Source organism: Puntigrus tetrazona, chromosome 11, assembly GCF_018831695.1.
Source record: "Puntigrus tetrazona isolate hp1 chromosome 11, ASM1883169v1, whole genome shotgun sequence".
Taxonomy (NCBI): domain Eukaryota; kingdom Metazoa; phylum Chordata; class Actinopteri; order Cypriniformes; family Cyprinidae; genus Puntigrus; species Puntigrus tetrazona.
Genome location: NC_056709.1, coordinates 878,321 through 905,915, shown reverse-complemented (window position 1 = coordinate 905,915; position 27,595 = coordinate 878,321). Strand labels below are relative to the sequence as shown.

At 40.2% G+C, this 27,595-nt stretch overlaps 1 protein-coding gene across 3 annotated transcripts in view; it reads right to left on the bottom strand.

Moving 5' to 3' along the window:
- atg7 (ATG7 autophagy related 7 homolog (S. cerevisiae)) overlaps positions 1-27,595 on the bottom strand; it is a 63,995-nt gene that overhangs the window by 6,254 nt on the left and 30,146 nt on the right. For all 3 annotated transcript variants that reach the window (XM_043251600.1, XM_043251598.1, XM_043251599.1), the window contains 2 exons: positions 26,607-26,687; positions 17,972-18,094 (listed from right to left, as the gene is read on the bottom strand). In XM_043251600.1, coding sequence (XP_043107535.1) covers positions 17,972-18,094; positions 26,607-26,687 — 204 coding nt within the window. The remainder of the gene's footprint in view (positions 1-17,971; positions 18,095-26,606; positions 26,688-27,595) is intronic.

Below are 27,595 nucleotides of genomic sequence, written 5' to 3'. Positions count from 1 at the left end.
CAAAACGAGACGTTTAGCAGAACGTTCGGCATCAGTCAAAGTGAACCTGAGGGAGCGCCACATGTTTACGAGAAATTATACATATATAAAATGATTTTCATGAATGACTGCAACTTACAATGCAATATATATAAATATTAGTATTATTAATAATTATTACTGAATTATGATTAATTGTATAATAATATTTTGTGATTATTTATTAAATATGTTAATATTTATTAGTATTTTAATATTTTCAACTATCAGCAACATCAGCAATACCAATAATAATAATTATTATGTTATTGTACAGTATAGCTGTAAAACTCATTCCAGTGAAACTATGGGTTTTCTATTTTGTTGCTAACAGCCAGTTTAGAAGCACTAGTACAGCGGGACGTATCACCAAACACACTCATCTCAAAGTGCATTTTCTAACACTTTCTAGCACGCATTTCAAGAATACTTTAACGTGTTCAGCTGTATGAGTACGTTAAACATTCACAGCACTTCATAATCAGCTAGCATGAATTCTTTCACAGATGATGGGCTCAGTCTGACGCTGGTCTCCGCAGGACGAGGCAGGTGCGTTTCAGGTGTCGTATCTGGAGGAGCTGCAGGTCTGAACACGCACACTTCACATACGTCCACACAGGTGGAGCCGAGCTTATCGCAGCATCTGTGAGGAGCTCCGAGATACAGCAGAGCTTCATCAGATGAGGAAAACAGAAAGCCTGCAAGCGCAAACCTGCCCCGCTTAATTACCAGTGTGACGAGCAGCCGCTATAGTGTGGTCAGACACACACACACACACACACACACACCAGACCTCCTTAAAGCCAGGATTGGAGAAAAGATCTTTTAATGAGAAAGACTGGAAGACTTTCAAAGACGAGGGCGAATCATGTGAAACCAGAGGAGCTTTTTCGAGATCAAACACGGCTCTCGTTCCAGAGCCACAGAACTGCTCTATTATGATCTCCGTGCTCGGGGTTTGATGCACGTTCATCTGAGCTTCTAACTCTAGTTCCTTATCCGTTAGTCACTACGAGTTATGTTGTGACGACATTAGGGGTCTAAATCGGTAGCCTGATCTGAAGAGAAAACGGCAGTGACGTTTGGCTAGTGGATTCTGCATGATGATCCACTGTAACTTGCATGTTTTATAACATACGGTCATAAAAGTGTGACAGGTCCATCTACTGAATGAATGAAAACCGTTTGACATTCACCAATTCTCTCTGCTGCTGTCCTCGCTCTGCCTGGTTCCTTTCTTCCAGTAGGTGCATGAGAAGCTGGTCTTGGACAGAAACTGTAGTCTTCCTCCTCTATCCTCACCACCCTTAATAGCAGATCAGCTAAAGGTTACACAGATAATCCCCGGGTGGAGAGAGTACTCTCAAAACCTCGCCACCTCACCTCCCCTCTCCTCCAAGGCCTGGAGAACCATGCGGCTCTCGCTGCTGATGCCTACAGTGCTGCGGATCAAGCTGAATGTCACTGATATCCTGCAGGTACACCAAGCCAAGGCACTTAAAGACATGCATGAGGGTGGGACTGAACCAATGTGTCGCCGACTGACCTAGAACTAGTTACTTCTATATCGTGTCGATTGTATGTAAGCCGGTCTCTGTGTGTGGAGTTACGCTGAGCTCAGAAACACTAGTGAGGTGAGTCAGGACGGGATCCCTCTCGAAGGCGATGTCCACGCTTGTGACCCAAGAGCCCCCATCTTTGGCTCAACCTGGTCAGGATGAGAGACATTAACAAAGTTTGCTTTCTTGATGCTTCCATCTCCCAGGCCGGGCTATATGGTGACACTGTGGAGGTCTTCGCTCAGCAGTTCCCGCAATTCTCCACCATCGAGCTGAGCGGGTTCTCTATTCCCTTCTGAGTCATGGTTTCGTTTTCCACCGCGGGGCTGATAACGGATCTCTTTGGAATGCAATTCAAAATGCATCAGTCGTTGCCATGGTAACACAGACGTTCATGTATGTAGAAACATGTATAGAGTGTTCTTAGTCAGTTCACACAATAATCAAGCAAAAATATTCCTGTAATCTACTTTTCCCCAACTTTGTCCTTGTTTTTTTGGAAAAGTTCTCTACACTGTTTAATGATGACATGACTGACACTAAGAGCACTAGTAATAGTGAGGCTTGCCTTAGCAAACACCACTAATTACTGTGTGCACTAGCTAAAGGCCAAATCACACCACAGTAAAATGACAGATTTCATACGAGCAATCATTTGTGGATGGCATACATACTTCATTTTAAACGTTATGTGGGCTGACAAGAATTCGTAATGTGAGGTTTACGATGACAACTCACAATAGGTGGAGATAATTAAACCGTCATGGTTTAAAACCATTACCTTTATCTGCAACTAGCCTAAAAAACAGTGGAAAATCCAAACATGGGGATGATCCTATCTCTCGCTCCCATGCGAGGTTTGAAGATAAGGGCCGGTGATGTGGCCCCCAAAGAGCCAGAGAGGAGATTACAGTGCTGTTGGACAGTGCCAGATCAGTCGTGCTCCATCTGGAGCCGTGAGAACAGATGAAACAACTAACATATCCAAATGATTTCTCCCAGCCACAACAATCCTGATCAACAGCCGCGAGCTGTGATCACTCAGCAGTCAATCCCAGCCGTCCCCGCTTCATGTCTACAGTTTGATCCCAGCTTATACAACGTATAAAACAAAAACTCCTCTTGCACCTGCAACAACAGCTCTCCAGAACCAGATCGTGAGGTCCTGCCACCCTGCATGACATTGCACTTAAAGTGCATGCGAACATTAAACTTATTATATTTACATACCACTACAACAAAGATTATCATTCAAAGGTTTGCCATCGATTTCCATCGAAGTCTCTCCTGATCTTCTGCTCACCATGTATTGAATCAAAAATACAGTAAAAAAAGAAAGTTTTCTATGTGGATATCTGTTCAACTGTAATTGATTGTTGTGATTACAGCAGAGTTTTCAGCATCGTTCCTCCAGTCTGGTGGCTACTAGCCATTCAGTGAGTACTTTTAGTAATGTTTTATTTACTGGTGTTTAGTATCAATTCTGGAATCAAGGTCAAAATAGCGTTAGAGAACACAAATCATTTCCATAATGACCAGCGCAAAGAACAGCCTGCTTTTTGGCCGGTAAATAACGGTGCAAATAGCAGACGTTCTTGTTGAGTAATTCCTTCCAGAAATTTGATTAAATATTCAATAAGGTCAGGTGCAAAAATAAGTGCGTCCACGCCTCTACTTCTCGACTGCGTGTCTTTAGTAAGTTCTGACAGTACTGTTTCATTGCCCCAAATGTCTTTGTTTGCTTTGGATAGTAAGCGGTTAGCAAGTTGTTTCTGTTCCGAGGTGTACGACATGATGCAACAGGCTAATTTCTGCTGAAGAGCTGTCGGCACACCTGCAGGTTAAACGTGGCTGGTGCTGAAGACGGCTAATAATAAAACGCATTCATTCACACCGGAGAATGACTTCTAGTGAAGAGGCTGTAACGTGATCGCTCACTATAGGAGGCAGCTCTGCTCTTATATATGAGCCGCTCACGCTGTGAGGACATCAGATCTCCGGAGGAACGACCCATCACAGTAAACCAGGCTGAAGCAAGCTCGGGTTAAAGAAAGACAGCTTGTGGCTGTTAAAACACAGGATAATAGGAAAATACTGCTGCTAGTCAGCTGAACATTCATAGACGGAGGCTGGACCTGAAACACATGACTTTGATTTAACGATCAGTTATATAAATATAAGGACTAAAAATGCACTGCAGTAACTCACATAGGTATTTATAAATTAGCCGTTTCATTTCAGTCGGACAGGCAAAATAAAGACTGGAGTAGCTGTGCAGTTTGTCAGAAATAGAAAGAGGCGTCCGGCGACTGAAGGCACCCTGCCACGCCATAGACAGCAGCGCACACGATTAGCCCTACATAGTGAGGGACAACACTGTCACCCCCTGTACTTCAAAAGGGATGGGACTGGGAGTTTCACCTGAAGAACCCACGTAGATGTGTTGAGTTCGTGTGAATAAGCGTAACTGTAATTCAGTTCAGACTGTCCGCAAGAAGGTTTAGCGTCCGCGGTATGAACATGATCGCTGCAAGATGCTGGCGGAGCGAACGAGTCTTGTGAAGGAGTATCTGGGCGCAATCTCTGGGTTGCCAGATCAAGTCATTATAGGCATTTTTAAACTTGTCTTTGCCCCTTATTTTAACTATTTAGAAGGTTAATAAAGTTGCAGTTTATAGGGTTTCGCAAAAGACTGAAAATTTCTGTTGATTTATTAATTTAGTTGCAATATCTGGAAACACTGCATCATCTGCACTTAAACTGACAGCAATCCAAAAAGCCCATGGACAGGTTTTTGCTGATATGACGCTATATTCAGCAAGAGAAATGCAAAAAATGATCATGATATTATCCATCAGAAATGTTCTCAACGCTGTCAGACACAGAAGCATTTAACACTAGTACAGAACAAGCAGCTCACAGATGAATCAATCCATGTCATTCAGTATGCTACATTTTTTACCACTTTTGAAGACCAATGATGTTGGACCCACCCACTTTTACCATCTCTAATACCATGTGAATAAGTCTGCACACTTTTCTGCAACCCAACAACCCTTTTCCACATGACGAATGCCAATAAATTACACTCCATTTAGCTGCTTCCTCAAGTTTATTCCACTTAATACTCAATCCATATAAACACTGGTCTAGCGGTGCCTGGAGAAACGGGCATACATTTCATTTATGGGCCCTTGGAATGAAAAGGTAACAGGGGTTCACCGGTTTAAGAAATTTCTGATCGTAAAAACCTACTTCTTTTCATTTTAAGGTATCGTTTTTGTTACGATGTACTGAGGAAAACCAAACTAGGGGGATCTCGTTTAGCTTGCCAGGAAAAAAAAACAGCTTGATCTGATTCATTTGAATCTCTTTTAGAAGAAAACAAACATAACCCCCAGTATTTATTCAATATAGTGACTAAAGTAATGAAAAATAAAGCTTCAACATTCCCCAAGATCACAGCAGTACTACTACAGGAGAGTTTTGGTTTGGTTGAGAACCCTTCATTTCTAGCAATTACTGTTGATTTGATCACAAAGATCCTATTGAAACTGAGCTGATCTAGACAATGACGTCTCTGCATTCAATAATGAAAGGCCTTGTTTGAAAATTAAGTGTTTAATCTCGTCATTATACATAACTGACACTCTATTCTCCAAATGCGATACTGTTCAGTGCTTTGACACAATATGTATTGTCACAAGCGCAGTATAAATAAAGGTGATTGATTGACTGCTATTATTTAGCACTCAGCATGTCTATCTCGTATCACGCAGAGCAGTCAGCGCAGGAAGTCCCGCGGTCCCACCATATCACTGTCTGTACTGGATCTGTTTACTGAATATTTGCATTGCATTTTTGAATAGATGCAAATTTGATTAGCTACTTGTAAGGTGATGATTTTGGCTAATACACAACCTACTGAATGATGTGCAAAGATCCAAAAAATATCAACTGATAAAAAGTGGGAATACCCTGCATTACCGCTACATACATATTAAACTCTATGCTATGTTTTCACTAGTTAGCAAGCATCTTAGAAACACTGATTTTCAAACCTTGCCTACGGACATAACAATATATCATCAAGATTTGGGGTGTTCATTTTAGGTATCGTTTTTTTTTTTGTGCCGGTAGCCATTGACGTGTATTTTATAGATCACCACAGACAAAGTGAGCAACATCTTACATGGCCTGAAGAGGAGTAATCTGACAGTAAATTTGCTAAGCTGCTAAGGTAATATCCCAGTGTGTGTCAGTACATGGTGGGGATCAACACATTCATGTTTTCAAATGTATCTTTGTCCAGGATAAAACTATCTATCTCTGATATCTGTTGGGTCATCATTTATGTTTCTAAAGAAAGTGGACTTTCTCCTAAAAATTAAGGTTGTTTGGTAGTGACGGTTCCATTAAGAGCCTTCACCATGCATGCAATCGTTTTATTGCACAAAAGCCTCTAATCTGAAGCTGAACCCAAAATGGTTCTTCTGAAAATCGTGAAAATCCCCATTACTTTCAGGAGTGCTGGTTGCATTAGTGTTTTCTTCACAGATCGGCCTATTTAAAATCAAATCAAGGCCAAACTGTTTCAAGCACAGAAAGGGGTAGGTGAATAATCTAAACAACTGGCACTGCAAATACCCACGACTGAGAAGCCATGTACTTGCTTGTGAGGAAGTTTAGGAGGTTTAAGGCTCTTGATGAAAGACAAATATGTTTAAATAAGAGCGGCTGTAAACACAACACAGCTGGCTTTACACTCAACCACTGATGTGATCGTAACAACACGCAGAGACGCTTAACAAAACAGTTCTAAGAAAAGAGCGCATGTGTGACCGTTTCACCCAAAGCTTTAAACAGTCGTCCAACATGGCCTTTCAGAGGTGACGGCTGATATATGAGATATGTGCATTTCAAAGACAGCAGGGATGTACACAGTGCTGCTCACTTTAACTCCTCTTCTACACAATATTTACTATCTTTAGACACCCGGCAGATTTTGTGATGATCAAGTCCGTAATGAAGCTCATTTGAAAACTGGTGCTCATTATTAAAGGACATGCTTTTTTCTACATGGAGACACAGCAGAATCACACACTGATTGTCACTGTCTCTAGGTTCAGGAGCACAGAAACCAGATCTGAAAAGACGTCTCTGCTCAGGTTAGAAAGATGAATGGATCTGTCAGCATCTCTGACACCACATCAATCCTCGTGCAAGTCTGAAAACAACGCCATTAAAATAAAAATTGGAGCACCGAGCAACCCACAGAATACAAGTACACACATCACACTATCAACAGCCAGATCATCTGCTCACTTCACACAATGATTTAGTTCTCCTTTGACTGACTATAATGGTTTTGTGTTGTATAATGACCAAAATGTGCGCAAATATGTTGAAAGATGTATATCTCGTTGATTACTCCTAAGTGAACAGCATGTAACAGAGTAACACTATACTGCTGTTTAATAGTGAGTGCTCTCTTTATTCTTCATGCTTCACCTACACATTTTAGACACTGTTTGGGACATAGCAGAAGCATATTTATAGTATAATTACACAATTTAACGTGCAAATCATAATATTGTGTTTATGCTGTAGATCAGGGTTCCTCAAATCTTACCCTGGAGGTCCAATGCACTGCAGAGTTTAGCTCCAACCCTGATAAAACACACCTACCTGTGATTATCTAATGATATGCTCAGGTGCGTTTGATTAGGGTTAAAGCAAAACTCTGCAGGAAAATGGATTCCACCTTATACTGTACAGTGCTTTGATGCAACCTGTGCTGTTAAAAGTGCTATATAAATAAAAATGATTGATTGATTGATTGATCTCGAGGTCCAGATTTGAGGATCACTGCTGTAGACATTGCTGATTGATCTCATAGAGGTTGTGATTAAGTGAACTGACTGGGTTTAGTGTGCCAGTGTTCATCTTCAGCTCTGGACTCTACTACTATCAAGTTATGTTGTTGTAATATCTGCAGTGTGTGGTTTAGTATTGTTCTGCTGAAATACACTAGAAATTCCCCGAAATAGACGTCATCTGGAGGGGAGCATAAGTTGCTCTAAAACCTTTATATTTTTACCTTTCAGCATTCATAGTGCTTTCCAAAACATGAAGCTGCCTGTATTTATACCCCCCTATACCATCAAAATTGCTGCTTTTGAACTGAACACTGAAAACACGCTGAAGATCTCCTCCTCCTGTGACTTCCAACAACAACATCAAATTTGGCCACGTATAACCATAGAAGACTTTTCCACTTTGAACCTGGTCCTCAGGACACAAAGAGGCTTCTGATACATGTGTCTTCATTTTATCATGAAAGATCTTCAGACGTCTCGGAGGACTGTGTTTACAGACAGAGGTTTCTGGAAGTATTCAGTAACGTCTGACAGAATCAAGTGATGATCGTCTGAGACCCGAAGACCACCAACATCTAACAAAGATCTTCAGCCTTGTCCCTTACAAAGAGTTCTACGGTTTCTCTGAATGATGTTAAGGAACGTTGTTTTTAAAGTGTTCCACAATCTTTTTCCACACTTTCACAGACTGGAGAACCTCATCTTTTCTTCTGAGATACTCTGTCTATCTAACACATCCCTTTATAACTAATCATGTTACAGACCTGATGTCAATTAACTTAGTTGCTAGATGTTCTCTCAGGTGAATCTTTTCAAAGTATCTTGCTTTTTCAGCCCTTTGTTGCCCATGTGCCAATCTTTTAGAGACGTGTAGCAGGCATCAAACTGGAAATGAGTTAATTTGATAAAAGCTGATAAAAGTATAAAATGTATCAGTTTAAACATTTGCTATGTTCTTTTAGTTTCTATTGCAAATAAAATATCGGCTCATGTCATTTTAAAGTCTTTTAGTTGTCATTTTATTTAAATTGAATAATAAAAGTGCAGATTTTTACTGTATTTAAATTGTAGTGTCTTGCAGTGTTCCTAATCATAGTCTTCTTTCGTTTCATCAAAAGAAGTCAAGAAATCAAAGCGCTCTTCCTCGCTGAGGAACTTTAGCTGATGATGGTGTCGGTGTGTTCAGGAACGGGGCATGTCTGACAGGTTTGTGTGGGACATCATAAGAAGAACTGCATCATTTGACTGGAAACACACAATGGCATCTTTATTAGTGTGAAGGCTGGAATCAAAAATGAAAGGAAGTGAATCTGAAAGCATCTGAGCACACAGAGCTCTATTGTGTGCCGCATCAGGAGAACTCTTGTGTCCGTACATCACTGCCTCTAACCGCAGTTACCAAGATCATTCGGCGGACATGAGAAACGAAGACAGACACGTAGAGCTCAGCAGAATACTGTAAGTCAGGGACGGGCAACTCTGATAGTTTTTTTTCTCCTTTATTCCAAGGGGTCAGATTACTAATCCAAGTCTTCACACCTTCTTACTCAGTTTCCTTTTTATTGAAGGAAATGAAATATATGTTTTCAAACTAATGATAACTTTGTCAGTAGAAAGAAATATTACTCCAACAAACCAATGCATAAACATCTCAAATGCGTGGTCTGTAAAGTTGCAACTAACGAATGAACAGAGGTCCTTTTTTTGTTGTGTCCAAAAGAACAACTTAAGAAAAGAAAGTTACTCCAAATGGTACAATATAAAAACCTGGTATCTGCAGGATATTTAGTCCTTTTTTAAGATCTGATCTTCACGTTTCAGCCTTTAAACTATTTTTAAGAAAGGAAATGAGTCCAAAGTATTAATTATTATATTAATTGAAACAATTATCATTTGTTAATAGTCTCTTAATTGTTTAGATTTGTAGAAAGCATTAGCCTCCACTGGTTCACATTAAAAACATGTAGTAAAACCAGCAGAAGGGTTTATTAAAAAAGCTCCTTTAGGTTTCACGTTCAGAACACGTAACGGCTGAACACAAAGCCTGCGGCGCTCAGGTCTGCTCAGTGATTGTTTCATTTCAATCATCATATTAATACATAAAGTAATTCTTGTATTTCCGTTCCCTCTTGTAATTTAGACTTGTTGTACCATTTAAGAGTTTTAATGGCCTTAAATGTAAACAATTTAACGGAAGACTTCTTAAGAACCCAGGCAAACCACATTTTGTCATGCATTTGGCAGATGCTTTTGTTGACTAATACATTTTACCTTTGAAAGCAGAGGCATCTGTCCCCGCGCTTCGAGCAGTGCTGTGATGATTTATACAGATTTCAAAACAATCCAAAAATACGGGTATCCCCTACAACTTGGTAAAAAGATCATCTATTTACCATCTTGACTGCAAAACACTATTTTCATGGACAGTTTTTCATTTATTATTTGCTAACGTAACAAATCTTTACATTAGTCCTACTGCGCTGAAATGAATGTCTCCTGGATGGAGATAGAATTAACATTACAAAAAGGAAAGAAATCTTTATATGACTCTTTATATCACTTCAGTGTAATATGAAGCGGCGTACTAAAGTATACTTATTGCCGTAAGTATTCTGCTACAGTCTGTCACTGATTAAAGAAGACATGATTAAAATTAGAAATGTAGTCTAGGCTACTCATTTTAAAGCATAAAGTTTATATATAATAAACATTTTTCTTTGCATTATAAATGTGTGTGTACGGTTTAAATATATTATATTATGGAACTTTAATATCAAATGTAAACTTATGAATGTCTTGTTCAATTATTTGAATTATACATATGCAAATATGACAATTTACATAAATATGTAAATACGTTTGTAGTATACTTAGCATGAAATAAATGTACAGTAGTCAACATCTGAAGTGGATAAATCCTTCAAAGTCTTATGACAAACTTTTTTGATCCACTCCAAAATGTTGATTATTGTATTTCAAATATATTTAGTACATTTAGGTCTTCCAGGTCTGAAATATTTTTGTCCAGACCAGAAACAAGAGAAGGTCAGTGGATATGAAGACGCAGATACAGATCCCCAGTGATAAGTGTTTGCTTGATTGTATGGTTTCTTGAAAGCTGCTATTCTCCTTCAAATTCAATGGTTTATAACTTTATTTACATGACCAATCTATGTTTTGACACCAGGCAGAAACGTTGCAGAGAAAACTCCAGATGAAGGAAGCATTCATGAGCATTAAAAGTCAATTATGAGCACTGTGTATAAACTGATTGTGTAATCCTGATTAAATACAGTCATTACTCCACAGGATTATCAGTACAGTGGGAACAGATGAAGAAGCAATGTGTTATGGGTTTTTAAGCGCTTTTGTCTGCTTCTGTCAATCAAATCATGTCCAGATCTCACTTTAGTAAAATGACAACAACAACGTTTTGAAAATTAAAGAAATTCACCACTCACCACCGGTGACATTTCAATTAATTCAGAGTCAACGTGAAAAACATTCACAATGTTATCTGTGCAAAAATATTCAAGGTGAAAAACCAAATAGCTTTATTGTTTGCATCTGGATGTGACTGAATGGTGAAGGTGAAAATTCAATAGCAGAAGTCGCTCAACCGAAAAGGAAAGTCATTTGAGAGACGGAGTGAGTTATAAGGTTTTGATGAAAGGTCACCGACTACTTAACTCTCCGCAAAACACGGAGATCGAATAAACAGATTTCAGAGAATAAACCAACACAGGGTCACTTCTGATTTCATATAATCATCACACAATGATAACGGATGGGTCTCAGCGGTCCACACGGTTCATCAGATCTCTGACTGGATAAACATCAGATTCTCTCGAAAGCAACCGACTAAAGTCATGCTGAGCAAAGAGCATCAGTCCAAAACTAGAGAGAGAGACAGAGAGAGAGAGAGAGAGACAGAGAGAGAGAGAGAGAGAGAGCAGAGAGACAGAGAGAGAGAGAGAGAGAGAGAGAGAGAGAGAGAGAGAGAGAGAGAGAGAGAGAGAGAGAGAGAGAGAGAGAGAGACAGAGAGAGAGAGAGAGAGAGAGAGAGAGAGAGAGAGAGAGAGAGAGAGAGAGAGAGAGAGAGAGAGAGAGAGAGAGAGAGAGAGAGAGAGAGAGAGAGAGAGAGAGAGAGAGAGAGAGAGAGAGAGAGAGAGAGAGAGAGAGAGAGAGAGAGAGAGAGAGAGAGAGAGAGAGAGAGAGAGAGAGAGAGAGAGAGAGAGAGAGAGAGAGAGAGAGAGAGAGAGAGAGAGAGAGAGAGAGAGAGAGAGAGAGAGAGAGAGAGAGAGAGAGAGAGAGAGAGAGAGAGAGAGAGAGAGAGAGAGAGAGAGAGAGAGAGAGAGAGAGAGAGAGAGAGAGAGAGAGAGAGAGAGAGAGAGAGAGAGAGAGAGAGAGAGAGAGAGAGAGAGAGAGAGAGAGAGAGAGAGAGAGAGAGAGAGAGAGAGAGAGAGAGAGAGAGAGAGAGAGAGAGAGAGAGAGAGAGAGAGAGAGAGAGAGAGAGAGAGAGAGAGAGAGAGAGAGAGAGAGAGAGAGAGAGAGAGAGAGAGAGAGAGAGAGAGAGAGAGAGAGAGAGAGAGAGAGAGAGAGAGAGAGAGAGAGAGAGAGAGAGAGAGAGAGAGAGAGAGAGAGAGAGAGAGAGAGAGAGAGAGAGAGAGAGAGAGACAGAGAGAGAGAGAGAGAGAGAGAGAGAGAGAGAGAGAGAGAGAGAGAGAGAGAGAGAGAGAGAGAGAGAGAGAGAGAGAGAGAGAGAGAGAGAGAGAGAGAGAGAGAGAGAGAGAGAGAGAGAGAGAGAGAGAGAGAGAGAGAGAGAGAGAGAGAGAGAGAGAGAGAGAGAGAGAGAGAGAGAGAGAGAGAGAGAGAGAGAGAGAGAGAGAGAGAGAGAGAGAGAGAGAGAGAGAGAGAGAGAGAGAGAGAGAGAGAGAGAGAGAGAGAGAGAGAGAGAGAGAGAGAGAGAGAGAGAGAGAGAGAGAGAGAGAGAGAGAGAGAGAGAGAGAGAGAGAGAGAGAGAGAGAGAGAGAGAGAGAGAGAGAGAGAGAGAGAGAGAGAGAGAGAGAGAGAGAGAGAGAGAGAGAGAGAGAGAGAGAGAGAGAGAGAGAGAGAGAGAGAGAGAGAGAGAGAGAGAGAGAGAGAGAGAGAGAGAGAGAGAGAGAGAGAGAGAGAGAGAGAGAGAGAGAGAGAGAGAGAGAGAGAGAGAGAGAGAGAGAGAGAGAGAGAGAGAGAGAGAGAGAGAGAGAGAGAGAGAGAGAGAGAGAGAGAGAGAGAGAGAGAGAGAGAGAGAGAGAGAGAGAGAGAGAGAGAGAGAGAGAGAGAGAGAGAGAGAGAGAGAGAGAGAGAGAGAGAGAGAGAGAGAGAGAGAGAGAGAGAGAGAGAGAGAGAGAGAGAGAGAGAGAGAGAGAGAGAGAGAGAGAGAGAGAGAGAGAGAGAGAGAGAGAGAGAGAGAGAGAGAGAGAGAGAGAGAGAGAGAGAGAGAGAGAGAGAGAGAGAGAGAGAGAGAGAGAGAGAGAGAGAGAGAGAGAGAGAGAGAGAGAGAGAGAGAGAGAGAGAGAGAGAGAGAGAGAGAGAGAGAGAGAGAGAGAGAGAGAGAGATAGAGAGAGAGAGAGAGAGAGAGAGAGAGAGAGAGAGAGAGAGAGAGAGAGATAGAGAGAGAGAGAGAGATAGAGAGGAAATTGAACCTGCCAGCAAACAGTAACGATCTTGATTATTCTGTTTCCAATTTCTTAATAAACATGAATATAACATTATAATTGATGGTAACACTTTACTTTAAGGTGTCATAACACTGAGCAACTACATACTTAGGTGCTTGGTAGTAAGCACTGTACTTAGATGAAATAACAGCCTGTAATTATTAGTAATTATGTAGACGTAACACACAGCTGCTGTTACACAGATGTTACACAGATGTTACAGACCGAGTACAATCTTGATACACTTTATTTTAAAGTAGATTATGTCTGTGCTTGAAATTATAATTATAGAAGTCTGCAACAAATACATGGCAATCTTTTGGTTACATAAGTATCTGTGTAACAGACTCGTTCTGTAACATCTGTGTAACATCTGTGTAACAGTAGCTGTGTGTTACGTCTATATAATTACTAGCTGTACAAATGTTCCATAACGTAGTTACATGATAAGTACAGTATAAGTACTGCTACTAAGTACTCGCTAGTTAATTACTCTGTATCACGGACGCCTTAAAATAAAGTGTTACCGAATTAATATTAAAAATGTAGCTGGATTCAGAAGCTTTCAAGCTTTTGATGTGTGTTATGCTAAATGAATAAAGCAGGAAATTAGATTAGGTGAAATAAAGCATGTCGTTTTCCTCTTTTGTGTTCACAGGTCATTTCTGCTGATCTTACTCAAATGAGGAAAACCACGATCAGTAATCATGTTGATTATTATTGATCAGTTGAACTAGTACGCACCCCGCCTGACCGAAGGTTTCATCAACTAAACTGCATTGACTTTTCCAGACTTTCAGTCAACTAAAGTTTGACTAAATATGATTAATATCTACATTTGGTGACACTTTATTTTACAGTCTCATTCCTCAGTTATTGTTATTGTAGTAATTACAATAACTAGATAATAAATAGGTACTAACCCTAAACCTAACCCCATGCAGTTACCTTGTATTACAAGTACTTCATTGGGTGAGTACACACTTTATTTACTGTAAAATAAAGCGAAACTGGACATTCGAAAAAGAACTAAGACTAAACTAAAAACCAGCTGACGAACATGCAAGTGCATGCAATGTTATTTTATACAGAAAATAATAAATAATAATAATACCTGTGACACCTTACAGCCTGCTATCCAGACTAATCTAGCTAATGTTCCCTCGTTTTAGACATCAGGAGAATCTTGCCAGTGAGATTTGAACAAAAATTGAATCCAGCGAACACTGCGGGAAGGTAATTTACAGCTCATTTGACTGCACAGAGACACAGACTACCATCGGCCTTTATTTTAATTTCTGTGGCAGAATACAGTAACGCTGCTAAACTTCAGCCGCACAGAAAGAGCACCGAATTAAAAGCTCACCACATAAAGTGAATATCAAGACTCTTTCACGGTTCATCATTCAGATATAACGTTCCAGCTGCTTAAAACAGAAATACTAATGCATTCATCCCTCACAAGATGAACAGTGTGTACTTCTCCACACTCACCACAATATACCACACGACCTTAAAAGCACCTTAATGCACACCTTATCTGGGTTCTTCAGACAAGTAACGCTGCAGCTGTCCAGCCTCTCAAACTGGAATCATTCTGGTGAGAAACGCTCAGATGAAAGTATAATGTCTTGTGAACGTTAACTCTTGATTACCAGGCCTAAACATGCTTAAAAAGCCTTTAAGCCTAATTAAACCGTCTCAAATATTCACTACAGGTTTAAAAAGATGTTTCATTTATTTCTCATCTAAACCGTCAACAGATGTCTCTTAGGCCTTTGCGCTGGTTTCACGATTAACTTCATGTCCAAGCACAGAAAGCTTTCCTGAAGGTTTATCAGCTGCGTGTTTATGTCTGTTGAGCTTCACGAGAGCACATGATAAAGTCGTTTCTCTGACACGCTCGTGTTGTGCCGCTACGCTAAAACCAAGCATGTTAAAAGCCAAACAGAAACAGTGGGTTTCCATGAACGGAGTAAAAAACGGCAGTAGAAGAAGATATTTCTTTTTTTCACTTGCAAATGTTGCCAAAATTAGACGTGTGTGCTTTAAAAGAAAATGAAATAGACATTAGAATTACAACTGAATAGACATGCTAATAAATTGCTAATTCCGTAATAAAAAAGCATACACTTCATCATCAAAATATTTACTAATAATAATAATAAATGTTACTCCTCAAAAAGAGATTGAAATTGTATTAATCATGATTTTCCTGATGCATTTAAAACGCTTTTAGTTGGGTTGGTATTTTATGGGTTGTGCTAGATTCATTCAGAAACATATCAAACTGTTCTCACGAGAACAACTTATTATTTCTGTGTCTATTGCTAAAAAAAAACCTGGTCACGATACACAGACTTGTACCGCATTTAATGAAAAAGCATAGAGTTGCTGGCCGTTTCTGCAGAAAGTATCGCTCAATGAGAATGAGAAGAAATGAGAGATGTGTCTCTCCCTCACAAATAACGCAAAACCACCACTTGCAAACTAGAAGTGGTACATTTCCATTCATTTCACAGCTTGACATCAATCGCCAAGCAGCACGAACACACAAGTTAAAAATACAAGACGTCAACACGGGAATACAAAGTGCCTGGATGAAATGAATCCGAAGGCTTTAGACAATAAGCGTGGGCAAATGCAGGAGCACATATCCTCTCATTTTGGGTTGGACTGCGTTCGCGTCTCTAAACCGCTCTGGAGAGCAGAGGACTGCTGATGTGGGACTTTCCCACAGTTTCAGTCTTCAAACTGGCTGTTTGTCACTGGAGAGTCCCGGAGAGGGACCGTTCCCAGAATCCAAACCCTGTTCCAGGGTAAGCTTGGCTCGCTGGGGTAAAGAGCCTGAGACCGGGGCAAACTAAGGAGAACTGTCCCTGGATCAGGAGCAGAAGGAGATATTTTTGGAGCACATGATCTCCAGAGCAAGTCGAAAGTGGAGTTTGGGACCGGAGCCAGGAACAGCAAGAACTGACTGCATTATGGCTATTTTTCTTTCTGCAACTTCCTGAGCGGGAGGAATTACAAATCTAGTATTTGGGTTGGGTGCTCTTTCTAAACGACATTTGTGTTGCAACCATTAAAGTTTTATATATGCTGATTTAGTCCAAAATTAGGATTTCGCGGTGCTCTGCAAAGAAATTTTTACGATGTGAAGATCACATGCATCTAAACACATTTTTTCATTTGGTGCTGCACTTAATACTTAAAGGTTTTACAGAAGACAAAATAAGTACAGTTCACCCATTTAAAAAGTGTACTCTCCCCAGCTCTTAATGCAGTATCAGTCCATGATTTCACCTTATATAATATGTATGAGTCATCTAATTGTCCTCCATGGGAAAAGATGAATCTCAAAATCAAACAGTCTTTGATGGAGAGGGTTCGAATATAAGAAAATAAGTTGCTGGAAAACCAATGAAAGTGCAGGAGCTGGGGATGACTGCTCAGGACCAACGAGAGACTCAACCATCTCAACACAGGAAGACAGACGTGGACCATCCAGGAAACAACACACAGTATCAGGATTCAATGTCATCTTTAGAAATTCAGTTATTAGTTTGTCTTGTGCAATATCCATATTTTATGGGTGTAAAGGTACACACATATCACCTTGGTTGTTGCTCTGCATCATATTTGTCATCAATTAACAATTAATTAATCTAATTAATCTAAAAAAAAAAAAAAAAAAAAATATATATATATATATATATATATATATATGTGTATATATATATATATATATATATATATATATATATATATATATATATATATATATATATATAAACAAAAGATCAATTATGTAACAAAATAATGAAAACATGTTTATTCAGTACTGATGTTTAGCACATTCAGTTGTAATTTGGAGCAAACAGTTGAATTTGTTTCTCAAGTTCATGGGAAATATTATTTAATTACATTCATTTTTTTCTGGTTACAGCATCTTAACAATTTCTAATAAATCACGATATTTACCCACATACACTACATTTCAGTAACTAATGCGTCTACACAGATTTTATTAGTATCACATGCTCAATGTTGAATCTTGCACAATGACTGTCGATGTTTAAATGGGTCATTCTTAAATTATTTGAACATGTTCTCCGAGGTTCACTCTTAACGTCTCTCTTCCCAGCAGCTCTACTCTTCTCTATACCGCTTCTTAGTCTAAAATCCTGCCATTGCGTAGCATAAATATCGTGGGCTCTGTCAGGACTCTGTTCCTCAATTGTCGCTTTGGATAAAAGTGTCTACTAAATTAAAAATGTAGAAATCCTTTATGAACTCACAGCACCACTGATAACACTGACTGATATTTTTATGCAATATATTCATGAACTCACCGACAGACATTGAATATTAGTGATCAGATACGCCTGTCTGATGTGTGTTTTGTGCGGTGGGCTCTGGATAGTACGTGTGTGTGTGTGTGTGTGTGTGTGTGTGTGTGTGTGTGTGTGTGTACAGCATATGTCAGGCCCACAGAAACTAAATGCTTCAATGGAGATCCTCTTTTCTTTTTAAAAGCATCAGCCTGATCAGATTTCTTCAATGTGCCATAAGCTTTCGTGTCTGAGCTGCTAGTGAACAGATCATTCATCATTCACTCATCTCCAAACAATCAGTCTGATCCTGCACCTTGTGTGGACGAGTGGGTACAGGACTTAAAGGCTCTTTCATCTATAACCATCTGTGCACTGTATATCTCAGCGTGTACGTGTGTAAATGGATCTGAATATTTAATAATGAATGCACACGGCATTTGTCAGTGATGGGCGATGGCTCTGAATGTGAATGTCTAACCTCAGCTGCCTGAGTCTCCTGATGGAGTAAAGTCAAGCCGGTCAGATCCTCCAGGAAGGAATGTGATGAGTTGAAGACCTTCGCCAGGAACTGGAAGCCTTCTCGCTCGTAATTGTCAAGAACCTGTCAAACACAAAACAATGCACAGTTAAGTCTTCAAACTGGCACTACAACCTCAGCAACATCAAAGCAGGCGTGTGCGATACTGACCAAAACATTTGGGGACACAATACGAAGTGAGGCCCAAAAATTGCAATTAAAATATTATCATATTAGGCGTGTATCACGCACCCCTGCATTAAAGTTCATTAAATGGTAAATGGGCCATTGCTCTGATTTTTATAAGGGGCCATTGGATGCAAAATTCACTTTACATGGTGTGAACATAAATGTGTGTATGCAGTGTGTTTACAGAACCACCCTATAATCTGACAAACCCACCCAGTGTTGATTTTTTTTTTTTTAATCCCCCAAATACTAAACCCTTTCTCAGATCAAGGCACTGTCAGACTCTGGCCAGATGTATGTCACACAGGCCAAGTCCCTCCCACAGCTGTTGATTGACACTAGAGTTTCAGCACAGACCCGCCCCCAGTGAGCTGTACCGAGCTGTATCGAGGTGAACTGTTGTTGATGTAATAACGAACACAGCGGTCATCATTTACTGCCGACAGCTGAGCCGCTGAAGACACAGTGGATTATTTTTGTTTGTGAAGGGAATGCCTAAATGCATTATGTTTGTGCAAATCATTCATGATCCAACTTCACCAAACGTGAGTATAAGGGCTTTTTTTATGAATGTTCATGACAGGGTAAAAAGAGGGTCGTTTTACACCACCATTAAGAATTTTTTACAAAAGCACACTGAAGACTTTTAAGAAGACCATAAAGTACCATACCAACATGTGGAAAATGGGCATCTGATGTCCCCTTAAACCTCTTTCACGCAGCAATTCCATAAAAATCACTTAAAATGTGACTCGTGATTTGTCCCACAATCATTTGATTTTGGTTCTTTCACATTGCCAGTGATTTTCAGAATTCCCTGTTAAACCGGCCACTAAGCTGGTGAACAATTCCAGCTTCAGCGTGGAGAGAGGAGGTGCCTGACTTATGCCCAATTCTAGTTCACACACATGCATTTGAGACTCACGTCTATGAGAAAGGGGAGTTTTTAAGAGGATGTCAGTTGACTTCAGCTCTTCTCAGTACAATCCTGCTTCTCCAGCACAGTTTAGCTCCAGACCCAATTAAACACACCTTGAACCAGCAAGTCAAACTCTTCAGGATCACTAGAAACTTCCAGGAAGTTGTGTTTGAGCTTGAGGAAGGAAACAGGATCGGACAGCCCTGATATTGACCTATTCAACCTCTACTAGGTGAGATACGGGTAATATCTGAGAAGCTGGTATCTTCTACTGCAGCCGGCTTGCTGGCCGGTGCACACAGCGATAACACAATCTCAAACTGCAGTGACACGCCACTGTCCCTCACACACAAAGGGAGGTCAGACGGGACACGCAGACATCTGGCACCACTGTCCGCTGGCTGAGAGCACTCGAGCTGCATCTCGGTGACGCTCCTCAGACAGACGGCCCTCCACAATCACACTGGCTCCTTTCACGCAGCTCATTCTCAGAGGAGATTGAGTTTCTGCCGGGGGCTGATGAATAGGCAGCACTGTTGAGTTAGAGGGAGAGTGACGTCTGCTTTCAATGAACTAGACATGGATGGCTTGACTGACAGAGAGAGTTAGTTAGAGAACAGGCAAGAGTCGGGCGGAGCTCATCTGTGCAAACTCTTCTTCCATACTCACAAAACGTGCTAATTTTAAAGTGCCCCTATTAAAGGTAATGAAGGGGTCGTGTTTTGGTTGTCCCCAAAAGCAGATTGACACGCTCCAAAAACACTTTTACTTTACTGTATAATACGCATTTATTATACTTGCTCAACGACTCCTAAATGGTTCACTAAAACCGATTCATTCTTCAAAACCCTTTCTTCATGTGACACTAATCTGTGGTGATTGATCTGATTGGTCTCATTTTAATTTCATGTGTAATGCCTGATAAACCAGAGTTTGTGAAAGTGCTGCTTTGTGTACAGCGTCACCAGAGAAAACTCCTAAAGAGGCACCTAGTGGCAAACAATGAAGTCGCATTTCTATTTAAAAATGACTCGTTTTAATGATTCGGTGTCTACTCCCCCTTTTAAGCAACAATAACCTTCTACATGATGCGCTTTAGATTTATTTTTGCACACAGAGGCGATACTAAGAGAGATAGAGCTATAGGACTCAGTTTGTTTCTGATCTCTTGTTCCGCTTTCAGAACAATACTTGATTTAAACATGAAGTTATTGCTCTCAATGTGTGTGGTTTTCAACCATAGATGCGCAGTGCCTGACATCCCACACACAAACCACTCAAAACGACATCATTAAGGGATATAATGCACTCAAGTTACTACCACATGACCCATAACTCACAGAGACGACAGCGCCAGTGTGAATAATGTAGTAAAGAGTAAAACAGTAAGGCAATCGATGCATGATTAATTCACATCATGGGAAAACTTGGACAGCATAAACATGATCCACAGCACCAAACTAAACTTCAAAAACAGCTAGTCTTGAAATTGTGATCATGTCATGACGACCAATAACATACAATCCCCACACTTCTACATAAAATCAGAAGATGGCAGATCATATCAAAAGTACAGTACAGTAGCAAAAACATCCTGTTCCCTTCTACAGCACAAAGTGAACTTCATTATTTACATGTCATGTGTGCAGCCATACATTTGTACTCCGTACACACTTTTACTCACAAGTAAAAGTTTCATCTTTTACCGGCAATCCTCCTGAAAAGAGACTGGCTTAGTTTTGAGTAGCAATCGGACGGGTTTTGCTGAGAGAAAACCACCCACTTTACTCAGACCACATGCGATTGCAAATTCTCTTTCATGTCTTATTACACTTTAAAGATCAGTTACACGCACATTTATGTCAAATTGTCTGTTATGTGGTAAATTAACAAACAGTTAAAAGAGGTCAAATCTAAATATTAGATCTGTGCAGTCGGCCAAAACACAAGACAAAGAGAAAATGACTCGCTGATCTTGACTGAATCCCTTTTGCATCTTTAATAAGATTCAATTCATATTGCAGCGCACCTTCTGTTGCATTTATTACAGAATAAAAATAAACTGACTGTGGTTAAATCTTAAATTATTTTCACAGTTTACATTAAGTTATAATGTAGTAACACATAGTTATTAAAAGGTGAAAACACATTATTATGTATATTTTGTAGAGGTAAGCAGATAATAGACCATAAAATGAAACAAGGAAAGTTTCACATCCCATAGAACCATTATAACCATTATAATGAAAACACTGAATCATTAAGCGAATTGCGATCATATTCCGGCTTTTCTACGTCAACTGTGCATCATTAAAATAGAATTCAATCATTTAATATTACTGTTTTAAATATATTAAGGCACTTAACCTCATGATTGAAATACTGTCGCGGATGTGTAGAAATTTCTCATTCTGTAAAATATGATTTTGATGATATTGTGCATCCCATACGTGTTTGTGTCAAAACTGAATTATTCTTTGTCTTAAGAGTCAGAGGAGGAGGAAAACTAGACCAACATCGTGAGTGGACCTTAGGGAGGAAAAATAAATAAATCTGTTTTAGAAGTAGATAATAGGACCACAAGTGGCAGATATCCTCAGGACACAGCAGCTCTCCGGCCAGAAAACGTTGAAGTCGACCGTCAAACGAACGCCGTTGCTTTGGTTTTTTTTAATCTGGCGGGTCGACTAAAAACCTCTGAAATCCGAACAGAATCTACAGTATAAAGCAGATGGCTTTTACACAGACATGAACTCCAAAAACAAATCATTTTCTCTGTCAAAGTAAACACATTTGTCTTCTACGAACAAACATCACACTGTATCTGAAACAGATCATGTGCGTAAACTTGCTTTCTTGCCTAGCAACATAACAGCAGGAGGAGCCGCCAAACAAGATTTCATTGTGTTTTCCAGGAGTGGACCTCCTTAAATTGGAGCCCTTGACTTATGAAGCCCATTAAATCACTGACGCAGTGTGTGTGTGTGTGTGTGTGTGTGTGTGTGAGGGCGAGCAGAACATCTGGTTTACATACAGCGGTGCTCTGCTCCAGCTCCTCCCACTGCTTCTTGTAAGTTCCCCTGTAATTGTTTGAAGAGATGTTGGAGGTTTTCGATAAAAAAAACCCCACCGATGGCTGATTTTACTGCATTGCCGCCACGTCTGCTGCTCACGTGAGCGCACAACTTCAAACTTCAATGCCCCGAATCAAACAATCCAGAGGAAGACACCCTGACAATGCTTGGCTGAACTAACTGTACGCGACCTTGAGTGTGTCTCCTGTGTAAACTGTTGCTAGGGCTTCGAGCGACTGCTCTGTGGTTTTTAGGGAGTTTTGGGTGTTTCTTCCTCTAAACCGGAGTCCCTCCTCAAGTCTCTGTGATCTTTTAGATAGTCTCGGGTCCTCCTTCGACATGCGTCTGCGGGATTTTTTCATGTTTTCTTATCCAGAATCATGTGTCTGATTACTTTCGCAACAAGCTACATGGCTATTTATTTTCACAGCGCAATGTTGCGCAGATGTTTAATACAGATCACAAATAATACTTGTGCAAAAGTCAAACTTATTCACCACAGCAAACCCTGTTGTTAATGTCATTTATAAAAATTATAAAAGATAACCTGTGCGGCTATCAGGAAGGATTAGCAAATATATTATAAACGGTTTTGGAGAACGGGTTTGTGAGCGTGTTTGATGTTACATACAGTGGCCTGCAAAAGTTTGGGAACCTGGGAAAAATGTGACTAGGAGAGATGCATATAATTTTTTCTGTATTTAGTACTGAGCTGAGTAAGATATTTTACGTAAATATGTTATTTTTCTTTTTTTTGTATTGTGCACCACATGTCACAGCCATGGACGTTTTCACTTACCATGTGTTCTGTGACCTAGTTTTCTGTCATTGTCTAATTATATCATTATGATCAGGTGTGTCATTAATTATCATCATTATGTCCCCTGTATAAGTTTCATTCTGTTCAGTGTTTCTTCGTCCGGTCTTGTCTACGTATGTGTGCGTGCTACCCTCCATGTTGGAAACTCTCTCCGTGGATTATTTAGAGTTCTCATCTCTGTGCTTTTATTCCCTCACCACACACCACATCTCCACATCTTTTATTTTCATCAGCACAGAGTGGAGCTCCGCCCACTGCAACATGGCTGAGGGTGAGCTGATGATGCATCTGGGGATGCAGGACTCAATAGACTGGGAAACTGAACTGGAGGTCGCTCCGGCCTCTTTCCTTCGGCTCCTGTCAACCCTGCTGCTCACCCTCAGGACACCACCTGTGTGCTGGATTCACCGGAGGTCTACCAGGCTCTATCAGTGTTGTCTTCACCTCCAGCCCTGACTCCACCTTGGCTATTCGACCCGGCGGCTCCACCATGGCCTATTTATCCACCAGCTTCGCGTAGCTCCCTCATCCCTCTGGTTCCTGCTCCAAGTTCCTCCCGGTTCCTCCTCCCATCTGATCCACCCTGGCTCCTTCCACCATCGTCACCACCCTGGACATTGTCTGATTGTGTCATTATTGGCGCTTTTCCACTGCACGGTACGGCACGACTCGGTTTGCGTTTCCACCGCAGTTTAGCATCACTTTAGAGCAGGAGGGATTATACACGTGTAGTTTTGGCTGCGCCGCCTCTACTGCTGTGACAATATTTTAACTTGTCCCTACACTGTTTGTAGGTAGAGCTGAGGGACCTCCTGAAAAACGTTTTCAAGCTCTCGCTGGATCCGCTCCTCGGCTATCCACGAGAGGAACTTTGTACTTTGTCAGCAGACCACGAAGCAGCCATGTTTAATGTTTTTAATGTTCAGCTCCATCCGTTGCTCATTTAAATCTAGCGTGTCTGTTCCGTTCTGTCAACTTCAATCACGCGGACGTTGCGATTTTCTCTGGCCAATCAGTGATCAGAATAGTTTGCACATCATGTTTTGGTACCGGTACGCTTGGAACCTCAGCCGAGATGGTACTAAAAAAAGGGAAAACCCCTCAAAAGTGACTCATACTGAACGTTGCCAGCCATACCATATGTTCAGGTGTCATTAATCATCCTCAGTATCTCCCCTTTTATAAGTTTCGTTCTGTTCAGCATTTCTTCATCCGATCTCGTCTACATATTTGTGCGTGCTACCCTCTTTGTTGGAAACGCTCTCTATGGATTATGAAGTTTATTGTGATTTCTCCTCTACATTCCCCTTACCTCACTGTGACTTTTACGTAAAATATCAGGACAGTACTAAAGAAAAAACACCACGTATGTTGTATGATCTCTCTCATTTTATTACAATTGTTTACATTTTCCCAGATTCTTCAAGAGGTTCCAAAACGTCTTCACGCCACTGTATGCTATAATGGGATTTTATGAGATGCTGTGAGTCTGCAAATCCTGTGATTTGTCCATATTCTGGAGGTGTAAGGTCCTCACATGTGTTGGAGTGCTTTATTTAAGGGACATTGTTTCAGTCTGTCTTCAGTACGGATAAAACAAAACGTCTCCAAATTTACAAGCGTTTGTCTGTCGAGGACTCGAGTGTTTGGTTTCCATGGTTTCACGCACACACACACACACACTCATCACAACATCACTCACACACAACTGGAGCTCCACACGCCGACTGATGAAGATCACATGTCAGCTCAGCTACTGTTACTATAGCTTATAGAAAACACATTCAACACGGCCTGTTTCTTTAAGAGTGTCACAGACATTCATAAAAACGCAGGAATGCAATGATTCATTGGCCGTACAAGTCCATCGCTCTCTCTGGGTCCCTCCACGCCAAATCAACCAAATTTCAGAATCACCTGTTACAGTTAACATCATTGCTAATCTAAAAAACAGATGTAACTATAATTTGATTAGCACCCACTGTAAACTTAACTGCAATGAGTTAATACAGTTACTGATATTTTGCATTTGAAAAGCGTAACTAAGTTATATGTATTCGGTTACTCCTCAACGGTGAATACATGCTAATGGTGACATTAGGAAAACATCAGAAACCTTTTTATAAAGTTTGCATGTCTGGAACTCAATAAGTGTTGAAGATATTTTAGTCTTTGGTTCTTAACAAAAGTTTCTTTGGGAATCTTCATTATTAAGGCTCTGTTTGGTTCATTCCCAGAGATATGGGGATCCCAATAAGACAACACGTCCAAATCGTTGAGTTTCACCCGTATTATCAAAAACAGATGTGGGTCACTCTATATATAGATGATACTTGGTGTAATTAAAGAGTTATGTCGGGAGAGCAAGTAAAGTAGAACTGTAGCTTGTTTGCATTCATCAAGACAATTATATCGAATAACACAGAGTGCTAAAATGCACCAGAATGCTCAAGTTGAGACACATCGACCTGCTCTCCGTAGTCTATTCATAAGATTCTGTGTTTGGATCAGTTTGAATCAGGAACGTTTGCTTCACAATACCGGGCAGTGCTTTTTCCCATTTTTGAACACCACCACTGGCACATAACCCAACAAAGACCTACCAATCAATCTCTGTGGAAAACCAGTTCAAATCCCAGGTGATCTCCCTCTACAAAGAACTAAATACTCTGGATTAATCTATCTATATGAGAACACACAGCGTACAGCGTCCACTAAAAAAAACACACGCTTGTAGACAATGGGTTAAAGTTTTTAATGTGCTGCTGCTGGAGTTTCTGTAGAAGAATATGCTTCCAGAGAAGCTGCTGCATTACACGACCTTTACTACAGCCGAGTCTGAGACGCGCAGCTGTTTTGTAAAAAGGTCACAATATAACTGCATCACGTTGAAATCAGCTAAAACGATACTGCAGGCCCATTTACAGCTCATGAAATGAGCTTCTCTTCATAACAAAACTTGCTTTTTAGTAGCTTAAACGAACAATTCAACCATAAATACAATGTTTTTTTTTTTGTATCCACTAAACCCATAATCCAAATTTTGCTGATTAGTCGAACTCTGCCTTTCAAAGACTAGATGGGATCCCCGAGACCTTTACCCCACACAGTGCCCCGCATCAAAGTGTAAGGATCTGAGACTTTTTATGAGGCCTTTATGTCGTTACGGCACAAAGAAATTAGAAAGAGAGCGAGAAGTTGTGAGAGAAAGTGAGTGAAACTGGAGGGGGAAGGGAGCGGATACGACTCAGTGTGTGTTTGGAGGAGGAGTGGCTTCAGAGCTGCTAAACGACGGACAAACCACTGGGAGAGCACATGCAGAAGACATCGAGCAGCCAAACTCTGATTTATGAGACGTGAACCCGTCGACAACAGCACGACCGCTGGGAAAAAACACTTCAATTCAGCCCTAATTACTCACATACGGCTGTGACATCAACAAGGAGCCTAATTCACAACACATGGCCTCTCGAACACGTCGGCCACAGATACTTGACATGCTGAAGATACCAGCAGACTCCAGCAGTATCTCTGCTCTGTGCAACGCTTCGAATAAAGTCAGGTTTACCTCAGAGCATGTAAACGGTCACTTACTATCGCTGAGCACGCGGTGCATTTGTCAAACGCCAAACTTGCAGGAAGAACGTTGTCGAATCTTGACAGGAATCCTCGAATCTGGAAAGAAAACAGATGATTTTTAAGCTACAGTATCAGGAGAGGAAAACATCGGTTGATCTCTAGCGCCACCTGGTGCCTGTCAGTAAAGACAGCAGGCGGCAAACCTTACAAACATCATCTTTGCGTTTTATCTTCACCATCACGCTCTTCTAGAGACCTGTCATTACTTTTTAATAGCTCAAAAACGTAGTAAACATTTGCACAAACAGATAAGTCCCTTTGGAACAATTCTTAAACATTGTGTTATTATAATTGATCTTGTAACAAGGTTACAAAACAAAGCCGACTAATATAATGAAATAAAGGCATTATAACATAATAACAAACTGAAAATCTTCATTTGAGCTTCAGTGTGATATTTCCTGGATGTAAAATGAGCATTAACAAAAAATGTCGAAATATTTGTCTTCCATGAAAAGTGTAGCATTACTTGGGTTCGTTGTAGTCAGAGAAAAATACACAATGGATTATTATTTTGAAATATATAATGAACTCACTTAACATTTTTTCAAATGACAGAATGTTAGTTATAATATTGCAAATCATTTAAAGCTGTAAAAAAAAGAATGCCTTCATTGGACAACATTTTAAGCTTTAAATGTATAATTATGCCAAAAATGACCTGAATCTATATTTTGCATTGAACAAATGATATCTAATGAGGAGAACTGCATATGTTTTTATTTTTAGTAACATTATGGCATCTATTATTGTAAAAAAAAAAAAAAGCATGTGCATATATATGTATAAAATTGTATGAAATGTTTATATGTTTTGTTTTGGGGGTTCTTTTTGGACATTTTGGCATTGAAACTACAATATAAAAAGCTATGCTGATTAAATGTGAAGGATTATTAGCCACATTCATCCAGCAGCATATTCCACAACAGCAGAGAAAAGTGCTT